Source organism: Oncorhynchus gorbuscha, unplaced genomic scaffold (genome assembly GCF_021184085.1).
Source record: "Oncorhynchus gorbuscha isolate QuinsamMale2020 ecotype Even-year unplaced genomic scaffold, OgorEven_v1.0 Un_scaffold_3364, whole genome shotgun sequence".
Classification (NCBI taxonomy): Eukaryota; Metazoa; Chordata; class Actinopteri; order Salmoniformes; family Salmonidae; genus Oncorhynchus; species Oncorhynchus gorbuscha.
This window is the reverse complement of record NW_025747622.1, coordinates 26689-47352: the sequence shown is the minus strand read 5'-3', so window position 1 is coordinate 47352 and position 20664 is coordinate 26689. Positions and strand designations below refer to the sequence as shown.

At 40.9% G+C, this 20664-nt stretch overlaps 1 protein-coding gene across 1 annotated transcript in view; it reads right to left on the bottom strand.

The window, feature by feature from the left end:
- Positions 1-4388: 4388 nt before the first annotated feature.
- LOC124027603 (ryanodine receptor 2-like) overlaps positions 4389-20664 on the bottom strand; it is a gene marked incomplete at its 3' end in the record, with an annotated part of 41190 nt that continues 24914 nt past the window's right edge. The window contains exons 9-11 of the mRNA XM_046339970.1: positions 10074-10150; positions 9902-9975; positions 4389-4406 (exon numbers count right to left, since the gene is read on the bottom strand). Coding sequence (XP_046195926.1) covers positions 4389-4406; positions 9902-9975; positions 10074-10150 — 169 coding nt within the window. The remainder of the gene's footprint in view (positions 4407-9901; positions 9976-10073; positions 10151-20664) is intronic.

Genomic DNA, 20664 nt, shown 5'->3' with positions numbered 1-20664 from the left:
CCTCCACATTGACTCTGTACCAGTACCCCTGTATATAGCCTCCACATTGACTCTGTACCGGTACCCCCTGTATATAGCCTCCACATTGACTCTGTACCAGTACCCCCTGTATATAGCCTCCACATTGACTCTGTACCGGTACCCCCTGTATATAGCCTCCACATTGACTCTGTACCAGTACCCCTGTATATAGCCTCCACATTGACTCTGTACCGGTACCCCCTGTATATAGCCTCCACATTGACTCTGTACCGGTACCCCTGTATATAGTCTCCACATTGACTCTGTACCGGTACCCCTGTATATAGCCTCCACATTGACTCTGTACCGGTACCCCTGTATATAGCCTCCACATTGACTCTGTACCAGTACCCCCTGTATATAGCCTCCACATTGACTCTGTACCAGTACCCCCTGTATATAGCCTCCACATTGACTCTGTACCAGTACCCCCTGTATATAGCCTCCACATTGACTCTGTACCAGTACCCCCTGTATATAGCCTCCACATTGACTCTGTACCGGTACCCCCTGTATATAGTCTCTACATTGACTCTGTACTGGTACCCCCTGTATATAGCCTCCACATTGACTCTGTAACGGTACCCCCTGTATATAGTCTCCACATTGACTCTGTACCAGTACCCCCTGTATATAGCCTCCACATTGACTCTGTACCAGTACCCCCTGTATATAGCCTCCACATTGACTCTGTACCGGTACCCCTGTATATAGTCTCTACATTGACTCTGTACTGGTACCCCTGTATATAGCCTCCACATTGACTCTGTAACGGTACCCCTGTATATAGTCTCCACATTGACTCTGTACCAGTACCCCCTGTATATAGTCTCTACATTGACTCTGTACCGGTACCCCCTGTATATAGCCTCCACATTGACTCTGTAACGGTACCCCCTGTATATAGTCTCCACATTGACTCTGTACCAGTACCCCCTGTATATAGTCTCTACATTGACTCTGTACCGGTACCCCCTGTATATAGCCTCCACATTGACTCTGTACTGGTACCCCTGTATATAGCCTCCACATTGACTCTGTACCGGTACCCCTGTATATAGCCTCCACATTGACTCTGTACCGGTACCCCCTGTATATAGCCTCCACATTGACTCTGTACCGGTACCCCCTGTATATAGCCTCCACATTGACTCTGTACCGGTACCCCCTGTATATAGCCTCCACATTGACTCTGTACCGGTACCCCCTGTATATAGCCTCCACATTGACTCTGTACCGGTACCCCCTGTATATAGCCTCCACATTGACTCTGTACCAGTACCCCCTGTATATAGCCTCCACATTGACTCTGTACCAGTACCCCTGTATATAGTCTCCACATTGACTCTGTACCGGTACCCCCTGTATATAGTCTCCACATTGACTCTGTACCGGTACCCCCTGTATATAGCCTCCACATTGACTCTGTACCGGTACCCCCTGTATATAGCCTCCACATTGACTCTGTACCGGTACCCCCTGTATATAGCCTCCACATTGACTCTGTACCGGTACCCCCTGTATATAGTCTCCACATTGACTCTGTACCGGTACCCCCTGTATATAGTCTCCACATTGACTCTGTACCAGTACCCCCTGTATATAGCCTCCACATTGACTCTGTACCGGTACCTCCTGTATATGTATGTTTCCTGGGAATATTGGTCAGCGGAAGGCTGTATGTTTCCTGGGAATATTGGTCAGCGGAAGGCTGTATGTTTCCTGGGAATATTGGTCAGCGGAAGGCTGTATGTTTCCTGGGAATATTGGTCAACGGAAGGCTGTATGTTTCCTGGGAATATTGGTCAGCGGAAGGCTGTATGTTTCCTGGGAATATTGGTCAACGGAAGGCTGTATGTTTCCTGGGAATATTGGTCAACGGAAGGCTGTATGTTTCCTGGGAATATTGGTCAGCGGAAGGCTGTATGTTTCCTGGGAATATTGGTCAACGGAAGGCTGTATGTTTCCTGGGAATATTGGTCAACGGAAGGCTGTATGTTTCCTGGGAATATTGGTCAACGGAAGGCTGTATGTTTCCTGGGAATATTGGTCAAAGGAAGGCTGTATGTTTCCTGGGAATATTGGTCAAAGGAAGGCTGTATGTTTCCTGGGAATATTGGTCAACGGAAGGCTGTATGTTTCCTGGGAATATTGGTCAACGGAAGGCTGTATGTTTCCTGGGAATATTGGTCAACGGAAGGCTGTATGTTTCCTGGGAATATTTCACATATGTTGTCATGACTTTTCTTATAAATCTTATAAAGGGTCATGAATAACGTTAACAACTAGGAAAACATCATTTGCCAGTAGCCAGTAATTATTACCAACTCATGAATCAACTGTCACCCATTACCATTTAGATTGCTCTGGTATATCATACATACTAATATGGACTTTTCAAAGAGATATTCAGTGTAAATCAATAACAACAACAGAAACATGAATTAAAATACAATATCAGTTCAAAAACACAACGTAAATAATTGGGGGAAAGTTCATTGAAAAAAATTGACAATTTTCACGTAAAAAAACTGAAGTACAAGTACGGACACAAAAAACAACAACAAAGGATACAACATCGACTACATCACAGCTGGACCAATCACAGAACACAGAATCAACAGCTGGACCAATCACAGAACACAGAATCAACAGCTGGACCAATCACAGAACACAGAATCAACAGCTGGACCAATCACAGAACACAGAATCAACAGCTGGACCAATCACAGAACACAGAATCAACAGCTGGACCAATCACAGAACACAGAATCAACAGCTGGACCAATCACAGAACACAGAATCAACAGCTGGACCAATCACAGAACACAGAATCAACAACTGGACCAATCAGAGGGGAGACACTTGGGTGATTGGGTAAACCTTCCACTAGGCACAGATCAGACCACTGAAGCCAATCAGCCACAGGTTCTTAATGCACAACAGATGACAGAGAGGGATGAACACCACAAGTTCTCCTTATATATATATATATATGAATAACACACATCCAGCCAACTGCCACGACGGGGGACCAGAACAGACCAGACCACCACTTCACTTCAAAACAGCTCACTGATCTTACATCTAGAGTTACAGCCAGATACAAACCCCAAGAGGGATGACGGGGAGAGAGAGAGAGAGAGAGGCTGGTTGCCTACAGTACAGCTCTACAACAGCATTGCATGGCTCTAGGTTGGATAGAGAGAGAGAGAGAGAGAGAGAGAGAGAGAGAGAGAGAGAGAGAGAGAGAGAGAGAGAGAGAGAGAGAGAGAGAGAGAGGTGAGGGAGAGAGAGAGAGAAGAGGTGAGAAAGAGAGAAGAGGTGAGGGAGAGAGAGAAGAGGTGAGAAAGAGAGAAGAGGTGAGAGAGAGAGAGAGAGAAGAGGTGAGAGAGAGAGAGAAGAGGTGAGAAACAGAGAAGAGGTGAGAGAGAGAGAAGAGGTGAGAAAGAGAGAAGAGGTGAGAGAGAGAGAGAGAGAGAGAAGAGGTGAGAGAGAGAGAGAAGAGGTGAGAAACAGAGAAGAGGTGAGAGAGAGAGAGAGAGAAGAGGTGAGAGAGAAGAGGTGAGAGAGAAGAGGTAAGAGAGAAAACAGGTAAGAGAGAGAGAAGAGCTGAGAGAGAGAGAGAGAGAGAGAGAGAGAGAGAGAGAGAGAGAGAGAGAGTGAGAGAAGAGAGAGAAGAGGTGAGAGAGAGAGAGAGAGAAGAGGTGAGAGAGAAGAGGTAAGAGAGAAAACAGGTAAGAGAGAGAGAAGAGCTGAGAGAGAGAGAGAGAGAGAGAGAGAGAGAGAGAGAGAGAGAGAGAAGAGGTGAGAGAGAGAAGAGGTGAGAGAGAGAAGAGGTGAGAGAGAATAGGTGAGAGAGAGAGAGAAGAGGTAAGAGAGAGAGAAGAGATGAGAGAGAGAGAGAGAGAGAAGAGGTGAGAGAGAGAGAGAGAGAAGAGGTGAGAGAGAGAGAGAGAGAGAGAAGAGAAGAGAGAGAGAGAGAGAAGAGGTGAGAGAGAGAGAGAGAAGAGGTGAGAGAGAGAGAGAGAGAGAGAGAGAAGAGAGAGAGAGAGAGAAGAGGTGAGAGAGAGAGAGAGAGAAGAGGTGAGAGAGAAGAGGTGAGAGAGAGAGAGAAGAGGTGAGAGAGAGAGAAGAGGTGAGAGAGAGAGAGAGAGAAGAGGTGAGAGAGAGAGAGAGAGAAGAGGTGAGAGAGAGAGGTAAACCAGACCTCAGAACAGATTGACAGCGTCATGCTATAGTAAGGGCAGAGCAGCAGGATATAGGGAAGGAAGAGGCGTTTGACTCACGACCTGGACAGCTAAATCACATCTAACAACACAAAGCTAACGAACGAACGACAGGAAAATGGCAGAAGTCATAATTACCACGCTCATGAGTGATGACTGAGGAGGGGAAGACAGTACATTAAATCAAAGAGAAAAAAGGAAAGAAAGAAAGCAGAAGTCAAACAGATTACAAATAGCTTTCAATATGGTTTTCATATCGGTTTGTTTCTTTGCAAATAAATCAGTTTTAGGGTGAAGTATAGCGCAGAGCAGAAGTCGTCACTGTACATTGTAGAGAATTATGGAACCACGTTTGGGTCTTTGCGTGTCAAAAGAAAGATAAACGTCAATAAACACTATTTGACGTGTCAAAATAAGCTTGTTGACCAATCAGGACCTGAATATGACTGCACGTCACATAATAATTCAAAACGTTCATACATGTTTTACGCAGTTATTACACATTGATTAGAGTATCCATGTCGTGTTCCATATGTCATGTAGTGTTTCATATGTCATGTCGTGTTTCATATGTCGTGTTTCATATGTCATGTCGTGTTTCATATGTCATGTCGTGTTTCATATGTCGTGTTTCATATGTGATGTCGTGTTTCATATGTCATGTAGTGTCCCATATGTCATGTTCCATATGTCATGTCGTGTTCCATATGTCATGTCGTGTTTCATATGTCATGTCGTGTTTCATATGTCATGTAGTGTCCCATATGTCATGTTCCATATGTCATGTCGTGTTCCATATGTCATGTCATGTTCCATATGTCATGTCGTGTTTCATATGTCATGTAGTGTCCCATATGTCATGTTGTGTTTCATATGTCATGTTGTGTTTCATATGTCATGTCGTGTTTCATATGTCGTGTTTCATATGTCATGTCGTGTTTCATATGTCATGTCGTGTTCCATATGTCATGTCGTGTTTCATATGTCATGTCGTGTTTCATATGTCGTGTCGTGTTTCATATGTCATGTCGTGTTTCATATGTCGTGTTTCATATGTCATGTCGTGTTTCATATGTCATGTAGTGTTTCATATGTCATGTCATGTTCCATATGTCATGTCGTGTTTCATATGTCATGTCGTGTTGCATATGTCGTGTTTCATATGTCATGTCGTGTTTCATATGTCATGTAGTGTTTTATATGTCATGTAGTGCTTCATATGTCATGTCATGTTTCATGTAGTGTTTCATATGTCATGTCGTGTTTCATATGTCATGTAGTGTTTCATATGTCGTGTTTCATATGTCATGTCGTGTTTCATAAGTCATGTCGTGTTTCATATGTCATGTCATGTTCCATATGTCATGTTGAGTTTCATATGTCATGTCGTGTTCCATATGTCATGTCGTGCTTCATATGTCATGTCGTGTTTCATATGTCATGTTGAGTTTCATATGTCGTGTTTCATATGTCATGTTGAGTTTCATGTCGTGTTTCATATGTCATGTTGTGTTTCATATGTCGTGTTTCATATGTCGTGTTTCATATGTAATGTCGTGTTTCATATGTCATGTCGTGTTTCATATGTCATGTAGTGTTTCATATGTCATGTCGTGTTTCATGTCATGTTTCATATGTCATGTTGTGTTTCATATGTCGTGTTTCATATGTCATGTAGTGTTCCATATGTCATGTAGTGTTTCATATGTCATGTTGAGTTTCATATGTCATGTTGTGTTTCATATGTCATGTCGTGTTTCATATGTCATGTCATGTTTCATATGTCGTGTTTCATATGTCGTGTTTCATATGTCATGTAGTGTTTCATATGTCATGTCGTGTTTCATATGTCGTGTTTCATATGTCGTGTTTCATATGTCGTGTTTCATATGTCATGTTGAGTTTCATATGTCATGTCGTGTTTCATATGTCATGTCATGTTTCAAATGTCATGTCGAGTTTCATGTAGTGTTTCATATGTCATGTCGTGTTTCATATGTCGTGTTTCATATGTCATGCTGTGTTTCATATGTCATGTCGTGTTGAGTTTCATGTCGTGTTTCATATGTCATGTAGTGTTTCATATGTCATGTCGTGTTTCATATGTCATGTCGTGTTCCATATGTCATGTCGTGTTTCATATGTAATGTCGTGTTTCATGTGTAATGTCGTGTTTCATATGTCATGTCGTGTTTCATATGTCATGTTATGTTTCATATGTCGAGTTTCATATGTCATGTAGTGTTTCATATGTCATGTCGTGTTTCATATGTCATGTTGTGTTTCATATGTCATGTCGTGTTTCATATGTCATGTAGTGTTTCATATGTAATGTCGTGTTTCATATGTCATGTCGTGTTTCATATGTCGTGTTTCATATGTCATGTCGTGTTTCATATGTCGTGTTTCATATGTCATGTAGTGTTTCATATGTAATGTCATGTTTCATATGTCATGTCGTGTTCCATATGTCGTGTTTCATATGTCATGTAGTGTTTCATATGTCATGTAGTGTTTCATATGTAATGTCGTGTTTCATATGTCATGTCGTGTTTCATATGTCATGTCGTGTTTCATATGTCGTGTTTCATATGTCGTGTTTCATATGTCGTGTTTCATATGTCGTGTTTCATATGTCATGTAGTGTTTCATATGTAATGTCGTGTTTCATATGTCATGTCGTGTTCCATATGTCGTGTTCCATATGTCATGTCGTGTTTCATATGTTATGTCGTGTTTCATATGTCATGTCGTGTTTCATATGTCATGTTGAGTTTCATATGTCATGTTGAGTTCCATATGTCATGATGAGTTTCATATGTCATGTTGTGTTCCATATGTCATGTAGTGTTCCATATGTCATGTTCCATATGTCATGTAGTGTTCCATATGTCATGTTCCATATGTCATGTCGTGTTCCATATGTCATGTTCCATATGTCATGTCGTGTTCCATATGTCATGTTCCATATGTCATGTAGTGTTCCATATGTCATGTAGTGTTCCATATGTCATGTTCCATATGTCATGTAGTGTTCCATATGTCATGTTCCATATGTCATGTCGTGTTCCATATGTCATGTTCCATATGTCATGTAGTGTTCCATATGTCATGTTGTGTTTCATATGTCATGTTGTGTTCCATATGTCATGTTGTGTTTCATATGTCATGTCGAGTTTCAAATGTTGTGTTTCATATGTCATGTCGAGTTTGAAATGTTGTGTTTCATATGTCATGTTGTGTTTCATATGTCATGTTGTGTTTCATATGTCATGTCGTGTTTCATAAGTCATGTTGTGTTTCATATGCTATGATGCTGGTGAAGTTTTTTCTGGCACACCTGCCACAGGAGCGCAGACACACTTCCCCAGGCTCTGGACAGTGCTGGTCATAAAACAAGCTAGCTAGCTGATGGATGCAAACAATGTCACGCAAAGACCCAAATGGCGTTCCAAAGAGAATTAAGAAAAGAGAATTTAGAACAGGAAAAGAGTTGGTCAAAGTTCTAGAAGACTGCACATTGTAGAGAATTTAGAATAGGAATTAAGTTGGTCAGAGTTCTAGAAGACCGCACATTGTAGAGAATTTAGAATAGGAATTAAGTTGGTCAGAGTTCTAGAAGACTGCACATTGTAGAGAATTTAGAATAGGAATTAAGTTGGTCAGAGTTCTAGAAGACTGCACATTGTAGAGAATTTAGAATAGGAATTAAGTTGGTCAGAGTTCTAGAAGACTGCACATTGTAGAGAATTTAGAATAGGAATTAAGTTGGTCAGAGTTCTAGAAGATTGCACATTTAGAACAGGGTACTGTGACAAAACAGTTGGTTGATTATCCATAACCCCCCCCCCCCCCCCCCAAAAAAAGGAATTGGATTCCGTTTCAAATCAAGTAGTGGCAACATGTGTGATCCACTATGAAACATTTTGTTTTAAAATGAGGGAGAGAAAATTAAACATACAAAATAAAAGAGCAAAATGCTTATATTTCTTCTACTGCATATGAGAAGTAAGATTGAGTGTATGACAGAAAACCTTCCAGATGCCACTCTTCCTACTAACATTAACAATGATGATTTTGAAGGTTTTATTATGTCGCAAAAAAAACGAATAAATACTAAGTTTTGCAATGATTAGCGATTGTTGTTTGTTTGTTCAACCCTGTGGCTCCACTGATTCACTCTGCTTGTGCTGATTGACTTGCGTATGGGATAAGCTTTGTGCTGATTGACTTGAGTATGGGATAAGCTTTGTGCTGATTGACTTGCGTATGGGATAAGCTTTGTGCTGATTGACTTGCGTATGGGATAAGCTTTGTGCTGATTGACTTGCGTATGGGATAAGCTTTGTGCTGATTGACTTGCGTATGGGATAAGCTTTGTGCTGATTGACTTGCGTATGGGATAAGCTTTGTGCTGATTGACTTGCGTATGGGATAAGCTTTGTGCTGATTGACTTACGTATGGGATAAGCTTTGTGCTGATTGACTTCTTTGTGCTGATTGACTTGCGTATGGGATAAGCTTTGTGCTGATTGACTTGGGTATGGGATAAGCTTTGTGCTGATTGACTTGTGTATGGGATAAGCTTTGTGCTGATTGACTTGAGTATGGGATAAGCTTTGTGCTGATTGACTTGCGTATGGGATAAGCTTTGTGCTGATTGACTTGGGTATGGGATAAGCTTTGTTGTCAATTTATCCTTTAAAAAAAAAGTACAAATTATTTGTCAAAGAGAAAACAGGGAATTTGTTCCTACGCCGCCTCACTAGCATATTGGAAACGCTCGCTATAAATTACCATCAACTTTGATACATTCTTAGAAATGTTGTCCATCCATCCAGCCTTTGAATACAACATTGACCACAACACAGGTAGAATGTGGCACCCATAGACAACAACACATGGGAGGTTAGTAAATAACTGAAGAGCACAAAGACATTTGACGTGGACAGCAGGAAATGAAAAGTGATTGTTGCACGTAGACAGAAGACACAGATACAGGAGACGCTGTATTTTCAGTGTCCAAACCCAACATAACTCCTGTCCAGTCAATGTGATGACACAACAAAAAGACAGAGGAAGAAAACCAGGATGAATTTGGACAAGAGGCACAACTACAACACGATATATATTAAACATATCTTAAATATGAATCTTAAATATCTTATATATATATAATACGTCTATGTTTAATCTTCTATTATGTCCATGTGTGTTCTGATATGAATTCTTTCCCTGTTTAACACTGAATATATTGTGAAGACATTATGGCGATGAACTCTCCCATATTCAGCACGTGTTGTACAGAGACAGTAGGACATTACCTTTAATTATCATAGACAGTAGGAGACAGTAGGGACATTACCTTTAATTATCATAGACAGTAGGAGACAATAGGGACATTACCTTTAATTATCATAGACAGTAGGAGACAGTAGGGACATTACCTTTAATTATCATAGACAGTAGGAGACAGTAGGGACATTACCTTTAATTATCATAGACAGTAGGAGACAGTAGGGACATTACCTTTAATTATCATAGACAGAAGGAGACAGTAGGGACATTACCTTTAATTATCATAGACAGAAGGAGACAGTAGGGACATTACCTTTAATTAGAGTTTCTACTTGTCGGTAGTTAATATGTACCTGATCCCTCCTCTGTCACCATGCCCAGTCCCTCTGCTTTATTCTGGCGCTCAAACGCATTCAGGTCCAGAACACTGGAACAGAGAGACAGAGAGGTTAACAACATATTTACACACCGAACACTCCACCGGACGGAGCGAGTGACGTGAGGATGAGGAGGGTACAGCAGTACCTGCACGACTGCATCAGACCAGCCAGACTTTGGAAGAAGCCCACGTCCTTCTTGTCTTTCAGGTAGTCCAGCATTTTCTGTCAGAGAGAAACACGGAGATATGAGAGAGTAAACACTACAGAGACATGAGAGAGTAAACACTACAGAGACATGAGAGAGTAAACACTACAGAGACATGAGAGAGTAAACACTACAGAGACATGAGAGAGTAAACACTACAGAGACATGAGAGAGTAACACTACAGAGACATTAGAGAGTAAACACTACAGAGACATGAGAGAGTAACACTACAGAGACATGAGAGAGTAAACACTACAGAGACATGAGAGAGTAAACACTACAGAGATATGAGAGAGTAAACACTACAGAGACATTAGAGAGTAAACACTACAGAGACATTAGAGAGTAAACACTACAGAGACATGAGAGAGTAAACACTACAGGGACATGAGAGAGTAAACACTACAGAGACATGAGAGAGTAAACACTACAGAGACATGAGAGAGTAAACACTACAGAGACACAGAGACATGAGAGAGTAAACACTACAGAGACACAGAGACATGAGAGAGTAAACACTACAGAGACACAGAGACATGAGAGAGTAAACACTACAGAGACACAGAGACATGAGAGAGTAAACACTACAGAGACATGAGAGAGTAAACACTACAGGGACATGAGAGAGTAAACACTACAGAGACATGAGAGAGTAAACACTACAGAGACATGAGAGAGTAAACACTACAGAGACATGAGAGAGTAAACACTACAGAGACACAGAGACATGAGAGAGTAAACACTACAGAGACACAGAGACATGAGAGAGTAAACACTACAGAGACACAGAGACATGAGAGAGTAAACACTACAGAGACACAGAGACATGAGAGAGTAAACACTACAGAGACATGAGAGAGTAACACTACAGAGACATGAGAGAGTAAACACTACAGAGACACAGAGACATGAGAGAGTAAACACTACAGAGACATGAGAGAGTAAACACTACAGAGACACAGAGACATGAGAGAGTAAACACTACAGAGACATGAGAGAGTAACACTACAGAGACATGAGAGAGTAAACACTACAGAGATATGAGAGAGTAAACACTACAGAGACATTAGAGAGTAAACACTACAGAGACATTAGAGAGTAAACACTACAGAGACATGAGAGAGTAAACACTACAGGGACATGAGAGAGTAAACACTACAGAGACATGAGAGAGTAAACACTACAGAGACATGAGAGAGTAAACACTACAGAGACATGAGAGAGTAAACACTACAGAGACACAGAGACATGAGAGAGTAAACACTACAGAGACACAGAGACATGAGAGAGTAAACACTACAGAGACACAGAGACATGAGAGAGTAAACACTACAGAGACACAGAGACATGAGAGAGTAAACACTACAGAGACATGAGAGAGTAACACTACAGAGACATGAGAGAGTAAACACTACAGAGACACAGAGACATGAGAGAGTAAACACTACAGAGACATGAGAGAGTAAACACTACAGAGACACAGAGACATGAGAGAGTAAACACTACAGAGACATGAGAGAGTAACACTACAGAGACATGAGAGAGTAAACACTACAGAGACATGAGAGAGTAAACACTACAGAGACATGAGAGAGTAAACACTACAGAGACATGAGAGAGTAAACACTACAGAGACACAGAGACATGAGAGAGTAAACACTACAGAGACACAGAGACATTAGAGAGTAAACACTACAGAGACACAGAGACATGAGAGAGTAAACACTACAGAGACATGAGAGAGTAACACTACAGAGACATGAGAGAGTAACACTACAGAGACACAGAGACATGAGAGAGTAAACACTACAGAGACATGAGAGAGTAAACACTACAGAGACATGAGAGAGTAAACACTACAGAGACATGAGAGAGTAAACACTACAGAGACATGAGAGAGTAAACACTACAGGGACATGAGAGAGTAAACACTACAGAGACATGAGAGAGTAAACACTACAGAGACATGAGAGAGTAAACACTACAGAGACATGAGAGAGTAAACACTACAGAGACACAGAGACATGAGAGAGTAAACACTACAGAGACACAGAGACATGAGAGAGTAAACACTACAGAGACACAGAGACATGAGAGAGTAAACACTACAGAGACACAGAGACATGAGAGAGTAAACACTACAGAGACATGAGAGAGTAACACTACAGAGACATGAGAGAGTAAACACTACAGAGACACAGAGACATGAGAGAGTAAACACTACAGAGACATGAGAGAGTAAACACTACAGAGACACAGAGACATGAGAGAGTAAACACTACAGAGACATGAGAGAGTAACACTACAGAGACATGAGAGAGTAAACACTACAGAGACATGAGAGAGTAAACACTACAGAGACATGAGAGAGTAAACACTACAGAGACATGAGAGAGTAAACACTACAGAGACACAGAGACATGAGAGAGTAAACACTACAGAGACACAGAGACATTAGAGAGTAAACACTACAGAGACACAGAGACATGAGAGAGTAAACACTACAGAGACATGAGAGAGTAACACTACAGAGACATGAGAGAGTAAACACTACAGAGACATGAGAGAGTAAACACTACAGAGACAGAGTAAACACTACAGAGACATGAGAGAGTAAACACTACAGAGACATTAGAGAGTAAACACTACAGAGACATGAGAGAGTAACACTACAGAGACATGAGAGAGTAAACACTACAGAGACATGAGAGAGTAAACACTACAGAGACATGAGAGAGTAAACACTACAGAGACATGAGAGAGTAAACACTACAGAGACATGAGAGAGTAAACACTACAGGGACATGAGAGAGTAAACACTACAGAGACATGAGAGAGTAAACACTACAGAGACATGAGAGAGTAAACACTACAGAGACATGAGAGAGTAAACACTACAGAGACACAGAGACATGAGAGAGTAAACACTACAGAGACACAGAGACATGAGAGAGTAAACACTACAGAGACACAGAGACATGAGAGAGTAAACACTACAGAGACACAGAGACATGAGAGAGTAAACACTACAGAGACATGAGAGAGTAACACTACAGAGACATGAGAGAGTAAACACTACAGAGACATGAGAGAGTAAACACTACAGAGACATTAGAGAGTAAACACTACAGAGACATGAGAGAGTAAACACTACAGAGACATTAGAGAGTAAACACTACAGAGACATGAGAGAGTAACACTACAGAGACATGAGAGAGTAAACACTACAGAGACATGAGAGAGTAAACACTACAGAGACATGAGAGAGTAAACACTACAGAGACATGAGAGAGTAAACACTACAGAGACATGAGAGAGTAAACACTACAGGGACATGAGAGAGTAAACACTACAGAGACATGAGAGAGTAAACACTACAGAGACATGAGAGAGTAAACACTACAGAGACATGAGAGAGTAAACACTACAGAGACACAGAGACATGAGAGAGTAAACACTACAGAGACACAGAGACATGAGAGAGTAAACACTACAGAGACACAGAGACATGAGAGAGTAAACACTACAGAGACACAGAGACATGAGAGAGTAAACACTACAGAGACATGAGAGAGTAACACTACAGAGACATGAGAGAGTAAACACTACAGAGACACAGAGACATGAGAGAGTAAACACTACAGAGACATGAGAGAGTAAACACTACAGAGACATGAGAGAGTAAACACTACAGAGACATGAGAGAGTAACACTACAGAGACATGAGAGAGTAAACACTACAGAGACATGAGAGAGTAAACACTACAGAGACATGAGAGAGTAAACACTACAGAGACATGAGAGAGTAAACACTACAGAGACACAGAGACATGAGAGAGTAAACACTACAGAGACACAGAGACATTAGAGAGTAAACACTACAGAGACACAGAGACATGAGAGAGTAAACACTACAGAGACACAGAGACATGAGAGAGTAAACACTACAGAGACATGAGAGAGTAACACTACAGAGACATGAGAGAGTAAACACTACAGAGACATGAGAGAGTAAACACTACAGAGACATGAGAGAGTAAACACTACAGAGACATGAGAGAGTAACACTACAGAGACATGAGAGAGTAAACACTACAGAGACATGAGAGAGTAAACACTACAGAGACATTAGAGAGTAAACACTACAGAGACATGAGAGAGTAAACACTACAGAGACATTAGAGAGTAAACACTACAGAGACATGAGAGAGTAACACTACAGAGACATGAGAGAGTAAACACTACAGAGACACAGAGACATTAGAGAGTAAACACTACAGAGACACAGAGACATTAGAGAGTAAACACTACAGAGACACAGAGACATTAGAGAGTAAACACTACAGAGACATGAGAGAGTAAACACTACAGAGACATGAGAGAGTAAACACTACAGAGACATGAGAGAGTAAACACTACAGAGACATGAGAGAGTAAACACTACAGAGACATGAGAGAGTAAACACTACAGAGACATGAGAGAGTAAACACTACAGAGACACAGAGACATTAGAGAGTAAACACTACAGAGACATGAGAGAGTAACACTACAGAGACATGAGAGAGTAAACACTACAGAGACATGAGAGAGTAAACACTACAGAGACACAGAGACATTAGAGAGTAAACACTACAGAGACATGAGAGAGTAACACTACAGAGACATGAGAGAGTAAACACTACAGAGACACAGAGACATTAAAGTAAACACTACAGAGACACAGAGACATTAGAGAGTAAACACTACAGAGACATGAGAGAGTAAACACTACAGAGACATGAGAGAGTAAACACTACAGGGACATGAGAGAGTAAACACTACAGAGACACAGAGACATGAGAGAGTAAACACTACAGAGACATGAGAGAGTAAACACTACAGAGACATGAGAGAGTAAACACTACAGAGACATGAGAGAGTAAACACTACAGAGACATGAGAGAGTAAACACTACAGAGACATGAGAGAGTAAACACTACAGAGACATGAGAGAGTAAACACTACAGAGACACAGAGACATTAGAGAGTAAACACTACAGAGACATGAGAGAGTAAACACTACAGAGACACAGAGACATGAGAGAGTAAACACTAAAGAGACATGAGAGAGTAAACACTACAGAGATATGAGAGAGTAAACACTACAGAGACATGAGAGAGTAACACTACAGAGACATGAGAGAGTAAACACTACAGAGACATGAGAGAGTAAACACTACAGAGACATGAGAGAGTAACACTACAGAGACATGAGAGAGTAAACACTACAGAGACATGAGAGAGTAAACACTACAGAGACATGAGAGAGTAAACACTACAGAGACATGAGAGAGTAAACACTACAGAGACATGAGAGAGTAACACTACAGAGACATTAGAGAGTAACACTACAGAGACACAGAGACATGAGAGAGTAAACACTACAGAGACATGAGAGAGTAAACACTACAGAGACATGAGAGAGTAACACTACAGAGACATGAGAGAGTAAACACTACAGAGACATGAGAGAGTAAACACTACAGAGACATGAGAGAGTAAACACTACAGAGACATGAGAGAGTAACACTACAGAGACATGAGAGAGTAAACACTACAGAGACATGAGAGAGTAAACACTACAGAGACATGAGAGAGTAAACACTACAGAGACACAGAGACATGAGAGAGTAAACACTACAGAGACATGAGAGAGTAAACACTACAGAGACATGAGAGAGTAAACACTACAGAGACATGAGAGAGTAAACACTACAGAGACATGAGAGAGTAAACACTACAGAGACATGAGAGAGTAACACTACAGAGACATGAGAGAGTAAACACTACAGAGACATGAGAGAGTAAACACTACAGAGACATGAGAGAGTAACACTACAGAGACATGAGAGAGTAACACTACAGAGACATTAGAGAGTAAACACTACAGAGACATGAGAGAGTAAACACTACAGAGACATGAGAGAGTAAACACTACAGAGACATGAGAGAGTAAACACTACAGAGACATGAGAGAGTAAACACTACAGAGACATGAGAGAGTAAACACTACAGAGACATGAGAGAGTAAACACTACAGAGACATGAGAGAGTAAACACTACAGAGACATGAGAGAGTAAACACTACAGAGACATGAGAGAGTAAACACTACAGAGACATGAGAGAGTAACACTACAGAGACATGAGAGAGTAACACTACAGAGACATGAGAGAGTAAACACTACAGAGACACAGAGACATTAGAGAGTAAACACTACAGAGACATGAGAGAGTAACACTACAGAGACATTAGAGAGTAAACACTACAGAGACATGAGAGAGTAACACTACAGAGACACAGAGACATGAGAGTAAACACTACAGAGACATGAGAGAGTAAACACTACAGAGACATGAGAGAGTAAACACTACAGAGATATGAGAGAGTAAACACTACAGAGACATGAGAGAGTAAACACTACAGAGACATGAGAGAGTAACACTACAGAGACATGAGAGAGTAACACTACAGAGACATGAGAGAGTAACACTACAGAGCCATGAGAGAGTAACACTACAGAGACACAGAGACATGAGAGAGTAAACACTACAGAGACATGAGAGAGTAAACACTACAGAGACATGAGAGAGTAACACTACAGAGACATGAGAGAGTAACACTACAGAGACACAGAGACATGAGAGAGTAAACACTACAGAGACATGAGAGAGTAAACACTACAGAGACATGAGAGAGTAACACTACAGAGACATGAGAGAGTAAACACTACAGAGACATGAGAGAGTAAACACTACAGAGACGTGAGAGAGTAACACTACAGAGACATGAGAGAGTAAACACTACAGAGACATGAGAGAGTAAACACTACAGAGACATGAGAGAGTAAACACTACAGAGACATGAGAGAGTAACACTACAGAGACATTAGAGAGTAAACACTACAGAGACATGAGAGAGTAAACACTACAGAGACATGAGAGAGTAAACACTACAGAGACATGAGAGAGTAAACACTACAGAGACATGAGAGAGTAAACACTACAGAGACATGAGAGAGTAAACACTACAGAGACATGAGAGAGTAAACACTACAGAGACATGAGAGAGTAAACACTACAGAGACATGAGAGAGTAAACACTACAGAGACATGAGAGAGTAAACACTACAGAGACATGAGAGAGTAACACTACAGAGACATGAGAGAGTAACACTACAGAGACATGAGAGAGTAAACACTACAGAGACACAGAGACATTAGAGAGTAAACACTACAGAGACATGAGAGAGTAACACTACAGAGACATTAGAGAGTAAACACTACAGAGACATGAGAGAGTAACACTACAGAGACACAGAGACATGAGAGAGTAAACACTACAGAGACATGAGAGAGTAAACACTACAGAGACATGAGAGAGTAACACTACAGAGACATGAGAGAGTAACACTACAGAGACATGAGAGAGTAACACTACAGAGACATGAGAGAGTAAACACTACAGAGACATGAGAGAGTAACACTACAGAGACATGAGAGAGTAAACACTACAGAGACACAGAGACATTAGAGAGTAAACACTACAGAGACATGAGAGAGTAACACTACAGAGACATTAGAGAGTAAACACTACAGAGACATGAGAGAGTAACACTACAGAGACACAGAGACATGAGAGAGTAAACACTACAGAGACATGAGAGAGTAAACACTACAGAGACATGAGAGAGTAACACTACAGAGACATGAGAGAGTAACACTACAGAGACATGAGAGAGTAACACTACAGAGACACAGAGACATGAGAGAGTAAACACTACAGAGACATGAGAGAGTAAACACTACAGAGACATGAGAGAGTAACACTACAGAGACATGAGAGAGTAACACTACAGAGACACAGAGACATGAGAGAGTAAACACTACAGAGACATGAGAGAGTAAACACTACAGAGACATGAGAGAGTAACACTACAGAGACATGAGAGAGTAAACACTACAGAGACATGAGAGAGTAAACACTACAGAGACGTGAGAGAGTAACACTACAGAGACGTGAGAGAGTAACACTACAGAGACATGAGAGAGTAAACACTACAGAGACATGAGAGAGTAAACACTACAGAGACATGAGAGAGTAACACTACAGAGACATGAGAGAGTAAACACTACAGAGACATGAGAGAGTAACACTACAGAGACATGAGAGAGTAACACTACAGAGACATGAGAGAGTAAACACTACAGAGACATGAGAGAGTAACACTACAGAGACATGAGAGAGTAACACTACAGAGACATTAGAGAGTAAACACTACAGAGACATGAGAGAGTAAACACTACAGAGACATGAGAGAGTAACACTACAGAGACATGAGAGAGTAACACTACAGAGCCATGAGAGAGTAAACACTACAGAGACATGAGAGAGTAACACTACAGAGACATGAGAGAGTAACACTACAGAGACATGAGAGAGTAACACTACAGAGACATGAGAGAGTAAACACTACAGAGACACAGAGACATTAGAGAGTAAACACTACAGAGACATGAGAGAGTAACACTACAGAGACATTAGAGAGTAAACACTACAGAGACATGAGAGAGTAACACTACAGAGACACAGAGACATGAGAGAGTAAACACTACAGAGACATGAGAGAGTAAACACTACAGAGACATGAGAGAGTAACACTACAGAGACATGAGAGAGTAACACTACAGAGACATGAGAGAGTAACACTACAGAGCCATGAGAGAGTAACACTACAGAGACACAGAGACATGAGAGAGTAAACACTACAGAGACATGAGAGAGTAAACACTACAGAGACATGAGAGAGTAACACTACAGAGACATGAGAGAGTAACACTACAGAGACACAGAGACATGAGAGAGTAAACACTACAGAGACATGAGAGAGTAAACACTACAGAGACATGAGAGAGTAACACTACAGAGACATGAGAGAGTAACACTACAGAGACATTAGAGAGTAAACACTACAGAGACATGAGAGAGTAAACACTACAGAGACATTAGAGAGTAAACACTACAGAGACATGAGAGAGTAAACACTACAGAGACATGAGAGAGTAAACACTACAGAGACATGAGAGAGTAAACACTACAGAGACATGAGAGAGTAAACACTACAGAGACATGAGAGAGTAAACACTACAGAGACATGAGAGAGTAAACACTACAGAGACATGAGAGAGTAACACTACAGAGACATGAGAGAGTAAACACTACAGAGACATGAGAGAGTAACACTACAGAGACATGAGAGAGTAAACACTACAGAGACATGAGAGAGTAAACACTACAGAGACATGAGAGAGTAAACACTACAGAGACATGAGAGAGTAAACACTACAGAGACATGAGAGAGTAAACACTACAGAGACATGAGAGAGTAAACACTACAGAGACATGAGAGAGTAAACACTACAGAGACATGAGAGAGTAAACACTACAGAGACATGAGAGAGTAAACACTACAGAGACATGAGAGAGTAAACACTACAGAGACATGAGAAAGTAAACACTACAGAGACATGAGAGAGTAAACACTACAGAGACATGAGAGAGTAAACACTACAGAGACATGAGAGAGTAACACTACAGAGACATGAGAGAGTAAACACTACAGAGACACAGAGACATTAGAGAGTAAACACTACAGAGACATGAGAGAGTAACACTACAGAGACATTAGAGAGTAAACACTACAGAGACATGAGAGAGTAACACTACAGAGACACAGAGACATGAGAGAGTAAACACTACAGAGACATGAGAGAGTAAACACTACAGAGACATGAGAGAGTAAACACTACAGAGACATGAGAGAGTAAACACTACAGAGACATGAGAGAGTAAACACTACAGAGACATGAGAGAGTAAACACTACAGAGACATGAGAGAGTAAACACTACAGAGACATGAGAGAGTAAACACTACAGAGACATGAGAGAGTAAACACTACAGAGACATGAGAGAGTAAACACTACAGAGACATGAGAGAGTAAACACTACAGAGACATGAGAGAGTAAACACTACAGAGACATGAGAGAGTAAACACTACAGAGACATGAGAGAGTAAACACTACAGAGACATGAGAGAGTAACACTACAGAGACATGAGAGAGTAACACTACAGAGACATGAGAGAGTAAACACTACAGAGACACAGAGACATTAGAGAGTAAACACTACAGAGACATGAGAGAGTAACACTACAGAGACATTAGAGAGTAAACACTACAGAGACATGAGAGAGTAACACTACAGAGACACAGAGACATGAGAGAGTAAACACTACAGAGACATGAGAGAGTAAACACTACAGAGACATGAGAGAGTAACACTACAGAGCCATGAGAGAGTAACACTACAGAGACACAGAGACATGAGAGAGTAAACACTACAGAGACATGAGAGAGTAAACACTACAGAGACATGAGAGAGTAACACTACAGAGACATGAGAGAGTAACACTACAGAGACACAGAGACAT